At 41.9% G+C, this 18,925-nt stretch overlaps 1 protein-coding gene across 9 annotated transcripts in view; it reads right to left on the reverse strand.

Annotated features, from left to right (window-relative positions):
- Window positions 1-1,467: 1,467 nt before the first annotated feature.
- The window catches only part of NEK1 (NIMA related kinase 1), a 312,305-nt gene continuing 294,847 nt past the window's right edge, over window positions 1,468-18,925 (reverse strand). For all 9 annotated transcript variants that reach the window (XM_033942264.1, XM_033942234.1, XM_033942215.1 and 6 more), the window contains 3 exons: window positions 17,598-17,731; window positions 8,452-8,584; window positions 1,468-2,382 (listed from right to left, as the gene is read on the reverse strand). In XM_033942264.1, the coding sequence (XP_033798155.1) occupies window positions 2,369-2,382; window positions 8,452-8,584; window positions 17,598-17,731 (281 nt within the window). In that variant the 3' untranslated portion in view covers window positions 1,468-2,368. The remainder of the gene's footprint in view (window positions 2,383-8,451; window positions 8,585-17,597; window positions 17,732-18,925) is intronic.

The raw sequence follows: 18,925 nt of genomic DNA on the forward strand, positions 1-18,925 counted from the left end.
CCTGGTACAGCGGCATGATAACCCTCTCTGATCTGTTCTATTTGTGATTTTCCCCAGAGGTGTTTCTGCTTTCCACTATCTATTTACTATTTATTTGGATTCACTTCGTTTTGTCGTCAGAGCTAGAAATAAAATACTTTCCTATGCTGATGATAACTCATATTTTTGCAATGATCCTCTATTAAATGCTCTTCCTGAATCATCAAAGTCAAATACTGCATTGAACTTGTGGAGGAGTGGATCTGAGGATATCTTTGAAAGCTTAACAAATTAAAACCAAAAGTTTTAAGGTTCAATAATTCACAACTCAGGCAAAACAATTCTGTAAAACCTTATAGGGTTTTTGGTATGATACTTATTTTAAGCCTAATTTTTGAACCTCAACTGAATAATTTTATAAGAGAGTTTTTATTAGGTTCAGACAAATGCATTCCATTGGGTTCTTTTGTCAAGTGTTTTATTAAAACTTGTCATAGTGCTTGTGTGTAGCATAATCTAACATAGTTTTTTCATATTTGTACATAAGCAGCCTAAGTAAGCTATACTACAATAGTATAGCCTAGTGATCAGCAGAGAAAGAATAAGAGCAAAAAGTATCATGGTCGAAATATTGCCTAACTGAACGTAGTTGACAGAGAATATAGAAACTGGTTTTATATAGACTGGATATCTGCTGTGTAAAGGTCAGTTGTGAATCAAGGATGATACCTAAATAGCAAAAAGAATGTGAAGGTGAAACAGGATTTCCCAGATTTAGGGCCCCTTTTACAAATGAGAAGATTGAGTCATTATCTACTGCCGCATTCTTTGTTCACATATTTATTGTCCCCCACTTCTAATCCTTCCTTTTCTAGTTTCATACAGTAGATCCTTCTAGATATTTTGGCCCAAATTCTATAAACGGCGCTGTTGTCGCAACCACCTTAAAAATAGCCACCAATCACATGTCAATCAAAAGATGGCACCATTTATAGAATCGTGGCTTTGGAAAAGGTAGGTACCGGAAATGTAGGCCAGGGTTTTCAATGCCTACATTTCCAGCATCTACCTTTTATGTAAATCGTGCCACTGGAGGTGCTTTACAATGCCTAACACCACTTCTGGCGTTAGCTGCCTACATTTTTCCTTTTAAATGCTTTTTTTTTTTTTTTTAAATGATCTTTTCAACTTAAAGCCCCTTTTTATCAAGCTGCTTTAGGGGTTTTTTTTAACCGCAGTGATAAAAGCTCCGATGCTCATAGCAATTCTATGAGTGTCAAGAGCTTTTATGACAGCGGCCTGCAATAAAAAAACCCTTACACAGCTTGATAAAAAAAGGGGGAGGGGATTTAGGCGCAGGTAGGGCGCCGCTTATAGAATATAGGCCTTTATTCCTATGGTAATGTACCTTATTGCATTTTATGGATTATTCCCTCTCTTCGAGTATATTCTTCATATAGCAAGAAATGACCACAGACACCAGAGAAATAGACAAGCATACAAAATTAAGTCTTTATTTTAGAACATTAGAAATAATATACATAATATCAACTTTAACTTAGGGCTCCTTTTACTAAGGTGCGTTAAGCATTTTAGCGCGTGCTAAACGCTAACGTGTGCATGTTAGTCTATGGACACGTTAGCGTTTAGTGCACTTGTAGATTTAGCACGCGCTTAAACACGCGCTAAAACGCATAGCGTACCTTAGTAAAAAAGGGAGTGAGTGATACAAGATAATCTATAGATTAACTCTTTTTAAGTTTCCAGGTCTGGTTGCCAATAATAATTAAACCTTTCCAACAGTTTCTGTAGACTGTGTTATCTTACATCTTTGAAAAGCAATACAACAGGGAAAGGAAAAAAAATATACAGAAAACAAATCTTTAAAAATGCAAATTTATTCTCAGAACAGCTATAAATTGGTCCATGTAATATCTTATTTTCTGTAGTACATTAAAAGGTCTATCACAAACCTGTTTTTTTCTACAGCCACTGCTTAAATCTAATGTCTAAGATCATGGTAGAGGTCACCTTCTTACATGATAGCTGAATATTATCAGCTTTAACACACATTCTACAAAAGCTTCTGTGTGTTTTTTTGTGGGGGGCTATATATTCAAAATCATATGATTTGTAGAGCTGTTCAGTTTTGAATGGAGAAAATACAGAGGAAAAGCATAAATTAAAACATGGCTTGTCCACCTGACCTCTCACCTTCATGCAGTCAGCATGCTTCACTCTAAAATCTCTCCCCTATGTCCTACATTCCAAGAAATGATTTTAACACTTTACATTTAGTAAAATATCAAATACCAGTTTGTAACAAACTTGGAGCCTTTGTTCTTCCCCAGCAGCATATGGCAAAGCGTGAAAATGTCCTGAGTGTAAATTATTCATCATTGTCTGCCAAAGGAAAAAATAAAACACACAAGGAAGTTAATAGAGAAAAAAAAAGAGCTTTTTTTATTTTTTTTGCTATGAAAGAATGTATTTTTTTAATCTAATAGGCAGCATCTTACGTTAAGGCAGGACAATCATAATTATTAATCCCATTGGTAATTCAATTTTCACAAGCTCATGGCTTCACTCCAGATCCATTTTTTTCTGAAATGTATTACTCTCCTTTCAAAAAATGTATTCACTATTTTAATAATAAGAATGAAAGCTGCTTGCTTATAACAAACACTCTCAGTACAGCAAGGCACATCAGCAGAACACAGGACTGAATTTTTCCCATAAGCTTCCAAAGCTTTATGTGTGTTCTCAGTGAGTATACATAGAGGGCCGGATTCTGGAGATGGCACCTACAAAAATGGCACTGTCCGCGTGTCAATGATGCATAAGCACCACTACCATAATTGCAGCTACTGTTAAACATAGGTGCTGGTAACGTAGGCCAGGGTTTTGAAGGCCTACATCAGTGGTGCCCACACTTTTTGGGCTTGTGAGCTACTTTTAAAATGACCAAGTCAAAATGATCTACCAACAATAAAATTTAAAAAAAACACAAAGCACACTGTATGCAGAGAAAATATTAATTATCATTTATATTCTGGGGCTTTTTCAAAGAGGTCAAGGCAGATGACTTTAAAATATGCAATGTCACCTCAATAACAACTATACAAAAATAGACACTAAACCTTTTTACTAAACCGCGATAGCAGTTTTTAGTTGCACTGAATGCCCTGCATTGCTCTCGACGCTCATAGGCTCCCTGCACTAAAAACCGCTATTGCGGTTTAATAAAAGGGGGCCATAGTGCAAAATATAGACAGCAGATATAAATTCTCAAAACGGACACATTTTGATCACTAAACTGAAAATAAAATGATTTTTCCTACCTTTGTTGTCTGGTGATTTCATGAGTCTCTGGTTGCACTTTCTTCTTCTGACTGTGCATCCAATATTTCTTCCCTTCTTTCAGCGTACTGTATGCTTCCTCTACTCCAGTCCAGACCTCATTCCTTCCCCCAACTTTTTCTTCCTCTCTCGCTGCCCCCTCCCCTTCGTTCTTTCTCCCTGCCCCCTTCTTTCTTTTTGTCTCCCTGCCCCCCTTTCTTTCTTTCTGTTTCCTTTCTTTCTTTCTTTCTCCCTGCCCTTCCCCAAACCACTGCCACCGCCATCGGGGAACAGGCCCCCAAGCCACTGCTGCCCAAGCTCTCCCTGCTTTCCGATGCAGAAGCGTTGGGCCAACCAGCATTCTTCTCCCCGACGTCAGAAGTTCCAGGCCAGCCAGGCAGCGATTGGCTGGCCAGCCAGGACAGCGATTGACGTTAGAATTGATGTCGAGGAGAGGAAAGCTGATCGGCCCGGAGCTTCTACATCCTGTTTGCGGCATCGGGATGCAGGTAGAAAGCGAGTCTATCACAGAGCCCAGGATGGGCTTCGCGATCCACTCGCATTGCCTTCGCGATCTACTGGTTGATCGCGAGTGACCTTTGGCACCCCTGGCCTACATTAACGGTGCCCTTGTTTGACGTGCATAATGCCTAAGATCATTTCCAGCCCAAATCACACCTACTTTGAACTTAGGCGCTGCTTGGCACCTCTGCAGACAAAATTTGGGAACCTACAATTTTTTTAAAATGAGGTTTTATATGACATGGTCAATTACCGTGCTGATTAATGCCAATTAAACTAATTAAGTTAGGCAGCAGTAGGGCATCTACTGCCACCTAACTTACAGAATCAGCTAGAGAGCTGCACGGGAACGGGGACGACGGCAATCCCGCGGGACCTGCGGGTTCCCCCTTCGGGTCACAGGGATCCCGTGGGGACGCCCCCTAGGGTCGCGGGGATCCCTTGGGGACGCCCCTCATGCTCTCGGGGATCCAGCGGGGTTCAATGCCTTTCCTACCTGCCCTGCTGCAAGGCCTCATCTTCCATTTTCTGCCTGCCCTTCTGCAGCACACATAGCCAATCGGAAGTCTTCCCCGATGTCAGCGCTGACGTTGGAGGGAGGGCTTAAGCAAAGCCCTCCCTTCCTCCGACGTCAGTGCTGACATCGGGAAGACTTCTGGTTGGCTGTGTGCGGCAGGGCAGGTAGGGAGAAGGCAGTGGCGTACCAAAGCGGGGGGCGTTCCGCCCCGGGTGCAGCCATGGGGGGGGGAGTGTGCACAGCTGGTCAGGTCCCCTTACCTTTGTGGCGCTTCCCCCGATTGACCGACAACAGGCCCGGCCGACAAACCTCCCTGCCCTGTAGCCACAAATCTAAATTACCTTCTTACAGCAGCTTCAATACTCCAGCTACTGTAAGAAGGTAATTTAGATCCGTGGCTAAAGGGCAGGGAGGTTTGTCCGACCGGGCCTGTTCTGTTGTCGGTTGGGTGGGGATGCGCCACAAAGGTAAGGGGCAGGGAGGGAGAAAGGGAGGAAAGGTGGAGTGGAGAAGAAAAGACGCTTAAGGGAAATGGGTAAAACTGAGGGGGGGAGAAGGACGCTGAAAGCACTGGGGAAGACATAGGGGTGGAGAAGGACGATGAAAGGACATGGGGAAGACAAAGGGGTAGAGAAGGATGCTGACAGGACATGGGGAAGATGGAGGGGAGAAGGACGCTGAAAGGAAATGGGGAAGAGAGAGTGGGGAGAAGACGCTGGCAGGGAAGAAGACAGAGATGCCAGACTATGGGGGGAGCAGAGGGAAGAAGATGGGTGCCAGACCAATTTGGAAGGGGGGAGAAAGGGAGAGGCACAGTAACAGAACAAATGGAAGACGCAGAGAGAAGAGAGACAGTGGATGGAAGGAATTGAATGAGAACATGAGGAAAGCAGAAACCAGGAGTCAAAGATAGGAAAACATTCTTTTTTTACTTCAGGATAAAGTAGTATATTAGTTGTGTTGATAAAAATTTATAAACATTAGAGGCTCTGGTAGAAACCCGTTTACAAAGTATGTATTCTTCCCAATTAATATTTCCAAATTAATAAAGTCTTTTTGCTTATTTTTAAATGGGTTTCTACCAGAGCCTTTAATTCAGTAGCATAATTAACTGAAATAACTATTTCTGAAGTTTATAGGGACGGGCGGGGACTTAGGGGATTCCTCACGAGGACGGGTGGGAACGGAGGGATTCCTCGCGGGGACGGGTGGGAGTCCTCACGGGATGGGTGGGAATTTGACGGGGACGGGTGGGATTTCTGTCCCCGCGCAACTCTCTAGAATCAGCTCCAGAATGTCCTCATGCTACTGACTTTCCATAGGGCCCCCTTCAGATCTATATAAGGTATTTTTGGTAACAGCTAACTCCAGGGGAGAGGATATGTGCAAATTGGTATCTTACTATCTTCTAAGAAATATCTGTTATAAGTAAGCAACTTTATCTTCTCTGAGCACATATAGAGGTCCCTGCAAATGAGACTCCCTGGCTGCCAACTGCCTTTGAATAAAAAGGGGCAAATATGGCTACAAGTAAACACATTTTTGCTGAGAGTATTCTAATTTGTATAGGATTTTCCTCTTTGCTCCATAAGCTCTTTTTTCCACCCAAAAGTGGGTGGAAACACCCCCCTGCATACCCACTGCTGTACCTTTTTTAAATACCTGCACGCCGCCCCCCACCATTGTACCTTGTTAAAAACATCCTGGTGGTCCAACGTGATCTCTCCCTCGCTAGCTGTCTTCTCCTATTTCCCGGCCAGCGGCGCACAGGTCAGGAGCGCGGAGGTCAGGAGCAAAGCTTTTCACGCTCCCGTTTGGGCCTGTGCTGCTTTCTAATTGGCTGCTGATAGTTCTTGTGGGAGTGCAAGAACTGACAACAGCCATTCAGAAAGCAGTGCGGTGCCAGGCAGGAGCGCGGAAAGCTCACGCCTGACCTCCACGTTCCTGACCTGTGCGCAGCTGGCCGGGAAATAGGAGGAGACAGCTAGTGAGGGAGTGAAGGATTTAAAAAGGTACCGGGGAAGAGGGGGATGATTAAAACACAGAGACAGCTGTCTAGGGAGGGAGGGATTTAAAAAGGTATTGGGGGAGGGCTGGCTGGCTTGGGACATGTGCCTATCATTAAACATGCCCACTACTAGACGTGTCCTGTACCCTGTCCCGGCCTACCACCAGAGGGGGGAACAGGGTACAGGGCACACCATTTGGTTCAGAATTTTTTTTCTTGGTTTTTCCTCCTCTACAGGTGGGTGCGTCTTATGGTCAGGTGCGTCTTATAGAGCAAAAAATACGGTAACTCCCAATTGTTTTTATATGCTTTACCACTCAATTTGAAAAAAATTTAAGACTTACAGCTGAGCATATATTTCAATGAGAACTCAATCCACATGGGAAATATTTCTTCTTGTTCCATCACCAGATTCATTTTTTAAATATATTTTTTTCTTTTCATACAGCTTATAAATAGCTATTTGAGGCTCCACAACATTTCAAATTGTAACAAATACACTTATCTAAATTCTTGACGAAGAGGAACTAGATGTGATCCAACAGCTGGTATATATGTATCAGCCAGTGCAGTGGAGAAGTTATGAGCTTCGGAGCATTTAGTGCTCCAGGTCATGGTATAAACCTCTACTGGAGTTTAGTAAAAGTGTGGGGGGGGGATGATATTTATTGTATGCATTTGTAGTTCATTACTTGACATGATGCCTTACTTGCAGCACATCACCTCCCTCTAACCCCACCAAGCATAATGGTAAAAAGAAGAGGACAGAAAAGGAAGAATGAGCACTTCAGGCTCCTTGACAGTGTCCAAACCTGACATAGCACCACATGAAACCATGAAGCAATCTGTAGAAGTAATGCTGAAAGCCTTTCTTTCATAAGCTTGTCTGTCTCCAAGAACAGAGAGAGAGAGAGAGAGAGAGAGCTGTCAGTAAGAAGCCCACAAAGACTGAAAAGTCACTACCTGTGTTGCACTCATTGTTATGGGAACTCAAGACCCCAGCCACATTGGTTCCAAGGAGAGAAAAAAAAATCACCCCAAAACACTTGCTTAGAATGTTCCCTATCTTTACTCTGCTATTTGAGCTTCATAGATCGCTGGATTGGATTATAGGCAACGACAAGCAGTGCTCAAGTTCCTGAGGAAGAGGGGGATTTTCCTTCGAAATGGAGCTCCATCAAACTTAAAACAGCAAGGAGTAATTGGGACACAGTATCCATTATACCGTTGAGATAAGTACTATGCTTCAGTTTGAAAACTTTCCAGCTAATTTTTGATTACTTTTGTCACGTTGATACAATTGGAAATAACATAATTATTTGATACTGAATGCTGAATGACTACATTTAGTGTAGGATTGTAGCGGTTGAAAAACTTTATTATTTTAACTATTGTTCACATTTGAATATTTTGGACATTATCACTGATTAGGAGTACTTTAATACTTTTTTGCACACTACAGAGAGATCCTGGGATGTTTCACAAGTACCGTAAATACCCTGTTGCAAGCTCCAGTTTATACTGACTGAGTACTCTCATTCCAATAAAAATTTTTTTTAGTATTTCAACCGCTTCACTCTCCTATTTACACTTAGGGAAGGAATTCCTAGTTGTTTGCATTTTTGACATTTTTTCCTTTTTGGGTTTATTTGTTTGAAAATCTTCTAGAATGTTCCCCAGGCATGGCTTATGCTCCATCTTCTTAGGTCTTTGGTTTGCCAGGAACATGGGCCCATAGTCTACTAAGAAGTAGCCTACTTGTAGTTTCTTTTACATCTGAAGAAGAAAGAGAAATACTGAGAATCTAAAAGTAGTACAATCCCGCCATAAGGGCACTGAAGTCAGCTTGAAGCTTTATATTTTTTGTCTCTATCTGTTGGCAAGGAATCATAATCCACTGGTCTGGCATGAACAATAAGAAAACTCAAGTTCTCATTAGAATGGATGTCTCTGACTTGTATGTTATTCAAATCTGCTGGGTACTTGGCATCATACATCACTCAAGAGAATCTAAGAGTGTATTTTTAAGGTCAGCCTCATAATGTAAAAATGTTAACACATTTGTGTAAATAAGAGCACATATTACCTTCCTGATATACTCCATCAGCCATGACCAAATGAAGGATCTTGGGATATAAATGTTGATTCTCATTGCCCAGGATGCTCTGAACTATTGTTGAACATGTTTCAATGTTCTCATCTTCATCTTCATGAATGGCCTACACAAAAAAATAAAATATGGAGAGAAATGAAAGGCGGCATCTGTTGACATCATACTTGACATGGTCACTTCTAAATTTCTAACCCTGAATTACAAAGGAGCTCCTGCTTTTTTTCCTCAAACACAGCAGAAATTGTATTTGGTTTTCTTTTTTGGCTCCTTTGAATTGACTCTCTCTAACACTGCAAAAAAATTATTGAAAAACTGAAAAATAAAGAAATAGAACAGATCAGAAAGACACCTTCATGCTCGTTTGAAGAAGGAAGAACTGAAGGGGACAGAAGTTGGAAAGCTGTGATTGACATCTTCTGCAATATGCTCACAAGCGAAGATGAAAAATTAAATTACAGACCCATCGCTAACATTCCTTTTTTAGCAAAACTAACAGAGAAAGTTTTATTTAATCAGATCTCTGAATTCATTGAAAAACAAATATCCTACAACCAAACAGGCTTTAGGCAGCATCATCCCACTGAACATTCCTTCTTAGGCATGACAACTTCTATTCTGTATCACCTGGATCATTACAAATCTGTTCTTCTAATTTCTCTTGATCTATCCTCTGCCTTTAACACCGTTGATCATATCCTTCTCCTTGAAAGACTTGTATCTATCAGAATCTCTGATCAGGTTCTCATGCAGTTTAGATCTTACTTTTCTAATCGATCCTTGATGGTCTCATTCAACAACTCTATTTCAGAAAATTTCACCACCAATTATGGGATTCCGCAAGGGTCCATTCTTTCACTGCTATTGTTCAACATCATTCTAGCCCCCCTGATGCCTCTCTGCCAATCCATCAGATTTAATGCTTTTGCCTACGCCGATGACATTCAACTTTTACATCCTATGGATTCTGAAAACTTTCAAGACGTCCTATCAATCATCAATAAACTCGAGCAAATTCATCAGTGGCTCAATAACAATAGGCTTGCTCTTAACGTGACCAAATTGAAAATAATGCTCTTTCCATGGAAAGATGGATTTAAACTAAATTACCCCATTACTCTTCAGATGGTCACCACTATTAAGATCTTAGGGATAATTTTTGATCAGAAACTTTCATATCATGATCATATCAATAATATAGTCAAATCCACCTTTTATAGACTACATCAAATTCGTTCAGTTTCAAAATTTCTAGAACCGAAACAATTAACATATTAATACATTTTCTGGTGATTTCCAAAATCGATTACTGCAACTCCCTGTTTAAGTGAATTTCCCAAAAGGAAACAAGGCGCCTACAAATTATCCAAAATGCTTCTGTTAAACTCATTATGAAAGCAAAAAAATCTGATCATGTGTTGCCTCTTTTTAAAAAATCCCATTGGCTTCTGGTTTCTCATTGAATAACTTGTAACATATGCTTACTAACCCTTAAGACACTTCTTTTTAATGCCCCAGCCTTCATTGATGAGACTTTTTATTCCTTATGCTCCTACTAGAATGCTTAGGTCTAATGATCATAGGGTAAGGGAAAGAAGGTACCAGGCCGTGAGGCAAAGCAAAACCAACAAAGAGAGGCGTTGGAGATGTCAAATCCAACTTGTGGTCACAAAGCCTTTATTTGCAGTTTGTATCAAAGTTATATAACAAATCTTAAAACAAGCAAAGTTCCAAAAAATAAAATCCTGACTAGATTCCAAGTTTCGGCGATATCATCGCCTTCCTCAGGGGACAATTATGAACTTGCAATGTACTGCAAACTGTGCGTGTGAACGCGGCGGCGTCTCTCTATCCAAAAAGAAGCACTTCTAAAAGCGTTTCTATTAATTTGCTTACCACAGAAGTCAGACTTATTCCCTACTTCTACTTTTGTGGGGAGAGACCACATCTGACCTTCTCCAGTCCTCCAGTACCACTCCTGACTCTAGGGACTTATTGAAAAGGTCAGTCAGCAGAGCCACCAGAACTTCCCTAAGTTCCTTCAGTACCCTCTAATGTACATCATACGGCCCCATCTCGTTTTATCTACCTTTATTTTAGCTAGCTCCTCACGAACACAACCCTCTGAAAATCGATCAGGGTCTACCAGTCTTCCATCCCTATTCACGTTTGTCTTCTGCGGTCCCGCTCCCGGTGCTTCAGCCGTGAACACAGAACAGAAATATTTGTTATGCAATTCAGCCTTTTCTTTATCAGCTTCTACATATTCTCCCCCCCCTCACCTTCGAGTCTCACAATGCCACTTTTGTACTTCTTCCTATCACTAATATATCTAAAAAATGTTGTCTCCTCGTTTTACCATGTCAGCTATTTTTTCTTCCATTTGCAGCTCATTATAATAAAGATTTTCGATCACTGCTACTTAGATCCAGTTCTTATGAACATTTTAGAAAACTGTTGAAAACTTTTCTGTTTACAAGATTTCAGACTAATTAGATCCTGCTGTATTCTCCACAACACAATATGTACTTTTAACATAACCTTTTGTTAACCACATCAAACTTATGACTATGCGGTCTAGAAATTTGTTGTTATGTTGTGTCTTTGCTTTCCTGACTACACGACCAGCGTCTTTTAACTTTTCCAGATATTTTTGCCCGTCTTCCTCTTTCTGTGATCTTTTGTAGTTTCCCATACTTCGAGCATTAATATATACTGCTTTCCAGACATTGTCCCTTCTTCTGTAGAGGTATTCAGTGATTTACTTACCTGAGGGCTTATACTCACCTAGGGGTTTTGATCATCCTGCCTCATCACTTCTAGTTTAAAGCCCTCTTCAGTAGATTAGCCAGCCTGTTGCCGAATACACTTCTTCCCTTCTTTGATAGATGCACACAATACCTGTTCAGCAGCCCTTGGAAAATCATCCCATGGTTCAGGTAGCCAAAACGCTATCGACGACATCATCCACATAGCCACGCATTTATCTCTAGGATGCGAGCTTCTCTATCCTGGCCTTTACCCTCGAAATGGAGGATGGACAGGAATGCCAACTGCGCACCTTCTCTCCCAGAGCCACAAAGTCTCTGGAGGAGAGGAGTGACAGGGGAGATATGATATAGACCTTTAAATACTTGAAAGGTATTACTATAGAACCAAATCTTTTCCAGAGAAGAGAATAGACTAGAGGGAATAAACTAGAGAGCATAATTTGAGATTTCAGGGAGGAAGACTCAGGAGCAATGTTAGGAAATTCTTTTTCATGGAGAGGGTGGTAGTTGCCTGGAATGCCCTCCCAAGGGAAATGGTGTAGAGCAGTGTCTTTCAACCTTTTTACACCTATGGACTGGCAGAAATAAAATAATTATTCTGTGGACCAGCATCTATCCGTGGCCCAGAGGTTGAAGAACACTGGGCTAAGTCGTGGGCCAGACCCCACCCTTCTCTACCCAATCTCCACCCCAAACTCCGCCCCCATAATAGTACTAATTACACCTTGCACGTCCTGTGCCTCATCTGGAAGCCTTCCCTCTGACGTTGCAACGTCAGAGAGAAGGTTTCCGGTTCAGGCGCAGGATGCCTGTAGGAGCCACTGTCCGTGGCTTTGTGCATTGAATCAGTTAGGAAGAGGGAGCTGGCTCAAAGATAACACCGCATCAATCGCACCGTGGCCCGGCGGTTGAAAAACACTTTTTTGGGCCTGATGCACATGCTGGCCCTGTGGACCGGCACTGGTCCATGGACCGCTGGTTAAAGAACACTGGTGTAGAGGAAAACAGTGATGGAATTCAAAAAGTATGGGATAAACATAGAGGATCTCAAATTAGAAAACAAAGGGGTTGATCCAAGATGGTGACTGAGGCAGAAGCATGAAACGTAGCTCCGTGCTTCACAGTTTGTCTTGTTTTACCTGCATGTTCACTGGGACGCGTTTTGCTTAGTGAGAGATTCACCGACTCTCCCTCGCTGTTTTGCGATGGGGAAAAGAAAGGGAGCCTCGCGACCAGGACCTCCAGGGATCAGCGGCTCCAAAGGCATGATACAGACGACGTTAGAAGCCGGAGTTATGTGTCAGACTCCAGGGACGACCCAGACTTTGGGAGGAGTGCCAATTTCATCAGCAAACCTTAGCTCTGATCAGGCTTCTCTGAGCCTGATCCAAAGGCAGCCTCCTCCCCAACCTGAAGGAAGTACTACAGCTGTGGAAGAGGCAACCCAGCGGTCCTATGAAGACGGACAACTGGTGATCCCCGGAGGAGAGGTTGGAGAACAGTCTCTTGAGAGACAGGCCCCCACTGAAGATAGTGTAACATCAATGTCCTCCATAGCCCAAGTTGGTGAGAATATCTTATCTTTACTGGTTCAATTTGGGGAGCTAACTAAGTCTGCCAAAGTCAATTTAGATGACCTGTGGAAGGCAATAGTTACCATGGACTCTAATCTTAAAAAGGCAGTAACTTTAGTGTGTGCTGATTGCACTACTATTAGTATTCAGGCCAACACACATGGGATTATTATGAAACATCAAGAACAAATAAATCAAATAAAAAATTTGGAGAGAAAGATTGTTAAGGAAAGATCTTATATACAGAAAAAATTGGAATATCTAGAAAACAAACAAAGAAGGAACAATCTAAGATGATTAAACTATCACAAAACGGTTTGTCCCTGATTCTATAAACAGAACCTAACTGTTAGGTGCTGAGGAGCGCAACTGTCAATCATCCGCTAGGCAGTGTTTATAGAACTGCACCTTTTGGTACCTAAGTGCTCTTTAAACCTTAAGCGCACTTCCATTTATACCAGGGTTTTCTTTGCCTAAATGACTGCATCTACAAAACCGGTAATTGCTCCGTTAGCAATGATGTGGAAGTATTTAAAAGAAATTCTGTTAATTCCAGAAGAAAATCTGCTTCCAATAATTAGGGCTCAGTATTTATCTCTGAGTGGGAAAAACAGCTCGTCTCTACACCTGGACAAGAAATAGAACAACAGCGATTTAAATCTGACAAATTTTTTGGAGGACTCACTTGAAATAATAACGGAAAGATCTACCTTTATTGTGACTTTTGCCCTAGAGTTTGATAGGGACTTAATTCTACGGACATACTTTAGACCAGTGTTTTTCAACCGCTGTTCCGCGGCACACTAGTGTGCCGCGAGATGTTGCCTGGTGTGCCGTACGGTCAGGGCCGCCATCAGGGCAGTACCACCAGTCCTGCATTCAGGGGCCCGGAGCTGACAGGGGGCCCGGGCTCCCCCAGAGTCCTAGGCCACAGTCTAGGGAGAGGGGCGGTCCGCCCCACGTGGACAGGAGAGAGCTGGACGGGGGACCCGTGGAGTTCAATACATCTCAAGTCGCGAGGCTAGTCTTCTGTTCCTGCCTGCCCTGCAGCTAACATATAGCCGATCGCAAGCGTTCCCCGATGTTAGCGCTGACGTCGGAGGGAGGGCTTAAGCAAAGCCTGCCCTCCGACGTCAGCGCTGACGTCGGAGAATACTTCCGTTCGGCTATTTGTGCGCGGCAGGGCAGGCAGGAAGCAGAAGACAAGCCTCGCGGCTTGAGCTTCGTTTTGCTGAGAAAGTTGCAAAGATGGGCTGGGAGGCAAACACGGAACACAAAAGGGGGGAGGGAGTGCGTTTTGGACACAAGGCATGAACTTGGGAGAGAGGAAGGGAGGGAAAGAGATGCTGAGGTGGGGGAGGGAATGCGTTTTTGGACACAGAAGAAATGGACTTGGGAGAGAGGAAGAGAGGGAAAGAGATGCTGAGGTGGGGAAGGGAATGAGTGTTTGGACACAGAAGGCATGGACTTTGGAGAGAGAAAGGGAGGGAAAGAGATGGTTGTGTACATGGGGAATAGAAGAAAGGAGAATTTTTGGTCATAGGGAGGGAGTGAGTTACAGATAGTGGCATACCAGGGTGGGGGGGGGGGCGGTCTGCCCCACCCCGGGTTTACGTCCCAAGGGGGTGCACAGCTGGCCACCCTCCAGTGTTGTCCCTAGGCCGGCAAACTGCGGCTCTTTAGCCACTTGAGTGCCACCGCCGCCATCGGGAACAGGCCGGCGCCAAGTTCTCCCTGCTTTTCCCTGTGGGGCCGGCCAACTCTCGCCACTCGCGTCAATTCTGACGTCGGAGAGGACGTTCTGGGCCAGCCAATCGCTGCCTGGCTGGCCTAGAACGTCCTCTCCGACGTTAGAATTGACAACGGGTGGCGAGTGTTGGTCGGCCCTGCGGGGAAGAGAAGCAGGGAGAACTTGGCGCCGGCCTGTTCCCGATGGCGGCGGTGGCACTCAAGTGAATTACTTTATATATAGTCAATATAGGCACAGAGTTAAATTTTTTAACATTTTCTAATGGTGGTGTGCCTCGTGATTTTTTTCATGAAACAAGTGTGCCTTTGCCCAAAAAAGGTTGAAAAACACTGCTTTAGACACTTGAATGATAAGTTTTTCGGTTCCATTATATGTGTTTTTCCTGATTTGTCTAAAGAAACACAAAAAAGAAGAAAAGAGTTTCTTAGTTATAGACCCAGGGTTTTGGCTCTGGGTACTCAGTTCCTTTTAAAATTTCCTGCAAAATGTTGTATTTCTTTAGAGGGGAAGAATTTCTTATTTTTTGATCCAAAACAATTATGTGAATTTATTACAACCAGAGAAGGAGGCGGAGTCATTATTGGTTCAATTGTATCAGCCACAGTGTAGTGAACCGGCTGTCTGGGGGTTAACTATGTCCCTGATTTTGTCTAAATAGATTTAAACATTGTTTCTTTATTTTCTTTGTTCTTTGATCCAACAATAATATGTGGACTAAATAATTAATTAATCTGTTGTTTAATGTTAAATCAATCATATTTACTTTGCTGGATATTATTTTCAAATCTTCTTCAAGTTTGTGTGTTTGTTGTTATGATGAAAATTTTGAATAAAAATAAAATAAAACAAAACAAAGGATGTAAATTAAAGTTCTAAGGCCAGTACTGGACAGACTTGCACAGTCTGTGTCCCATATATGGTGATTTGGTGTAGGATAGGCTGGGGAGGGCATCAATGGGAACTCCATTGACTTGGAACATAAGGATGTTACTGGCCAGACTTTGGATGGTTGGATAGGCTGGAGTGAGCTTGTACGATAAGTTCAGCATTTGGAATCTAGGACAATATCAGGCGGCCTTTACTATGACCCAGAAAAATCAAAGAAGAGTCAAGTTAAATTAATCATGTATTTTTAATGGGTATAACTAATGGGCAGACTGGATGGACCGTTCAGGTCTTTATCTGCCGTCATTTACTATGTTACTATGTTTATGATTTTGTAGCTCACTGTGTTTGCGCAGTTTTTCTTATTTTGTTATCAGCACAGAACTGGAAGGTTTTGTGGAATAAAAATAAAGTGTTATGTTCTCAGGGCATAACAACAGATATTGCAGGGTTTAGGCAAAGCAAATGCCTTTCTGTCTTAATTCTTAGAATATATTGATTCTGAAATGTTGTTTGTGGAACTTCTAAACTACTCTAGTAAGAAGCCTTACGGATTATCTTTTTTTTTTTTTGTAGGATAAGCAATTTTTATTTATTAAATAAACTTATAAACCACCCACTGAAACCACATACCGGTACTTAAAATTAACAAAAACAATACACAAATTATGAAGTAAAATATATTTATTTAATAAAACTAGTATAATAAAAAGAGCAACAATACTATTAGTTGCTGTTAAGGCCAAAGGCTTGTGCAAATAAAGAGGTCTTAAACGCTGTCATGTTTGTCTCTAAATTGAGTTCCATTGCTAGATGTGCCTATCTATATGAATCTGTATGCAGCTGTCTATCCATGTGAAAGTTTACAGTGAAGGTTAAGTGAAAGACCATCCAGGTATCTGCTGCACAATTACTGCAACTAGGATCAGACATCCTGTGTTGGAAATTGGGGCATTTCACAAAGGTAAAGGTAAAGGAAAGATAATCTGTCAACATAAACTATGGCCTAAAAGCTGTTTTGAGGAAATTTAACAATCACAGATACTCCAAAGGTCTCACAACAGTCCCATGGGGAAAGAAGATAGAAACCTATACATTTGTCAAGCCAGTATTACGCCGTGGTAGCTTTGAAGTTTATTCTTTTTTAAAATCTATTTTAAATAGCAAGGCGTGACATATGAATAAATGGGATACCCATGTGGGATCCCTACGAGGGTCAAGATAAGGAAATTGGGTCATTAGGGCATAGACAGGGGGTGGATAAGCAGAGTGGGCAGACTTGATGGGCTGTAGCCCTTTTCTGCCGTCATCTTCTATGTTTCTATGTCTATTGCTAATTTTATCTCTCTCTCACATTTCTGTTTCCCTGTTCTAGTGAGTTTCTCTCGTGCTACCAAAGCTCACTGGACCCTAGAGCAGACGAGGCAAACTTTCTGCACATGAAGTACAAGCTCTCGTTCCTCTCAATATGTATTATCTGCCACTAAGATTTCAACCTGATCCACATCAGCTCTGGCAAGCTGAACCAGAACTGCTTTTGCCTGACTGCATCCGTGGACACATCTTCCTTGTTTAGATAGCCAGGAACTCTGCTTTTGTAGATACTATAGAATAACAGCAGGACCTGCCTACTGTATTTTCCATCTGCATATACAGTTTATTACTCCCTTTAAGGAAACTGTTATGACATGGGAATACATTAATACCTTTATCCCTCTTTCTTGGAATTCCTCAAACCCTAATAATACCAGCAGATCCTCCCACAAATTAAAACTATCCTTCCCCTCGCTAAAAGGCATTTCCCACACTGGAAAGCTAGGGACCTCCCTCCACTTCAAAATCACTGAGCTCTGGAACAACCTTACCTCCCCTCTTCGGAACTTGAGCTCTCTCCAAGTTTTCCGCAAACATCTGAAAACCTGGCTTTTCTCAAAAAATGTAAGTCTCCCTCCAACTTAGGAATCAAGGAAACTCTTATCTCTTGGCATCCCAAGTCCTCTAAATTTTCTTCACACTTCTACCTCTAACTCTCTGTTGTAGTTCCTTCCTATTTCTCCTACTGTAAACCGCGTCAAGCTCTACGAACCTAAGGATTAGATTAGATTAATACCATTTCAATACAGAAAAGCTACTCTTACAGACCTTGATTTTATTGTAAACCTCAATGAATTTTTCAAAGCCTATTTCTTGTTCCAGCATGAATCGGAGCTCTTCCAAGTGGCCAAAGATACTGTCACTGTCTTCATATTCACTGGCAGCATCAGCATCACTATTATCTGCAAAGAGAGAGAGAGAAAAAAAATGACTGATAATGTTTATCTCAATATGAATGGGGCTTGTGTCACAAAGGAAGGCAGAGACCTTGCATGCTCAGCTATAATGAAGCGTCACCATCTGCTGGGACATACAATATCTCCTTATCCTGCCACAAAAAGCATCAGAACACAGCAAGGCCGCTGACTTCAGTATTGTGCCTCCATGGTTCTGATATGTACTCATTTATTATAAACAGTATGCAACAGTACAGAACATACATTTTATTTTCTAATACTGTAAAGACAGGAGTGCTCACTGCTAAGGGGGGCAAGGTCGAATAAAGTGGCATGCTTTGTAAATTTTGAAAATTGTGCACGGGAAGGTCATGAACTTCACTGCCACCCCCTTTTCCACTGTAGAACAGAAGTAAACGGAAAGAAACTAATAGTCAAAAATGGAATACAGAAGACAAGGTACTGCATTTTAGGAACAGCCAAATAAATAAACATGAAGAAACTCTTATGTTGAAAGACTTTACAGGTTTCTTTTTCTGGCCTAGCAAGCTTCCTCATGCTTCTTTTCAGATTCCAACGCAAGCAGCAGCAAAATCCTTCATTCACAACTCTTTGAAATTTTCTTCCTTCTCTTTCTTGGTTAAACCAAATTATAGAATGATTTTCATTTTTGATTAAGATCCTTTCCTCCTGTATCACCATATGATTATCTTCTAATTCCCTCCTACGTTATCCCCTCGCTGCCAAAGAGTTCATCTGCACTGACTCTCATGCCCATTCACTGAATAGCAACAGTAGATACAAAAAAAATCATAAAAATAATGGATTTAAGGATTGTATTCAAGAGCAGCCATGGACTAGCAAGCCAAGAAAGCCTTCTGAGTCATAATCTAGACTTTCACTGCTTGGGCTGAAAGCCCCTCTTATACAAAAACACAATCCTTAGGCTAGATTCACTAAACCCGATTCTGTCTCTGATCTGTTCCCGATTGCATGCAGGCCAACAAATTCACAAAAGGCCTGCATGCAAATAGGGACGATTGTTAACACTCCTCCTACCTATGGCCAGGATAGCTAGAGAGTGATCCTGGAGCATGCGCAGACCCTGAAAGTAGTGATAGGAGAAAGCAGTCTCCTGTCACTGCTGTCAGGGCTTCTGCCGACTTAAAAAATTTTTTTAATTTTAATCAGGCAGATATT

Source organism: Geotrypetes seraphini, chromosome 1 (assembly GCF_902459505.1).
Source record: "Geotrypetes seraphini chromosome 1, aGeoSer1.1, whole genome shotgun sequence".
In the NCBI taxonomy this organism is placed as follows: domain Eukaryota; kingdom Metazoa; phylum Chordata; class Amphibia; order Gymnophiona; family Dermophiidae; genus Geotrypetes; species Geotrypetes seraphini.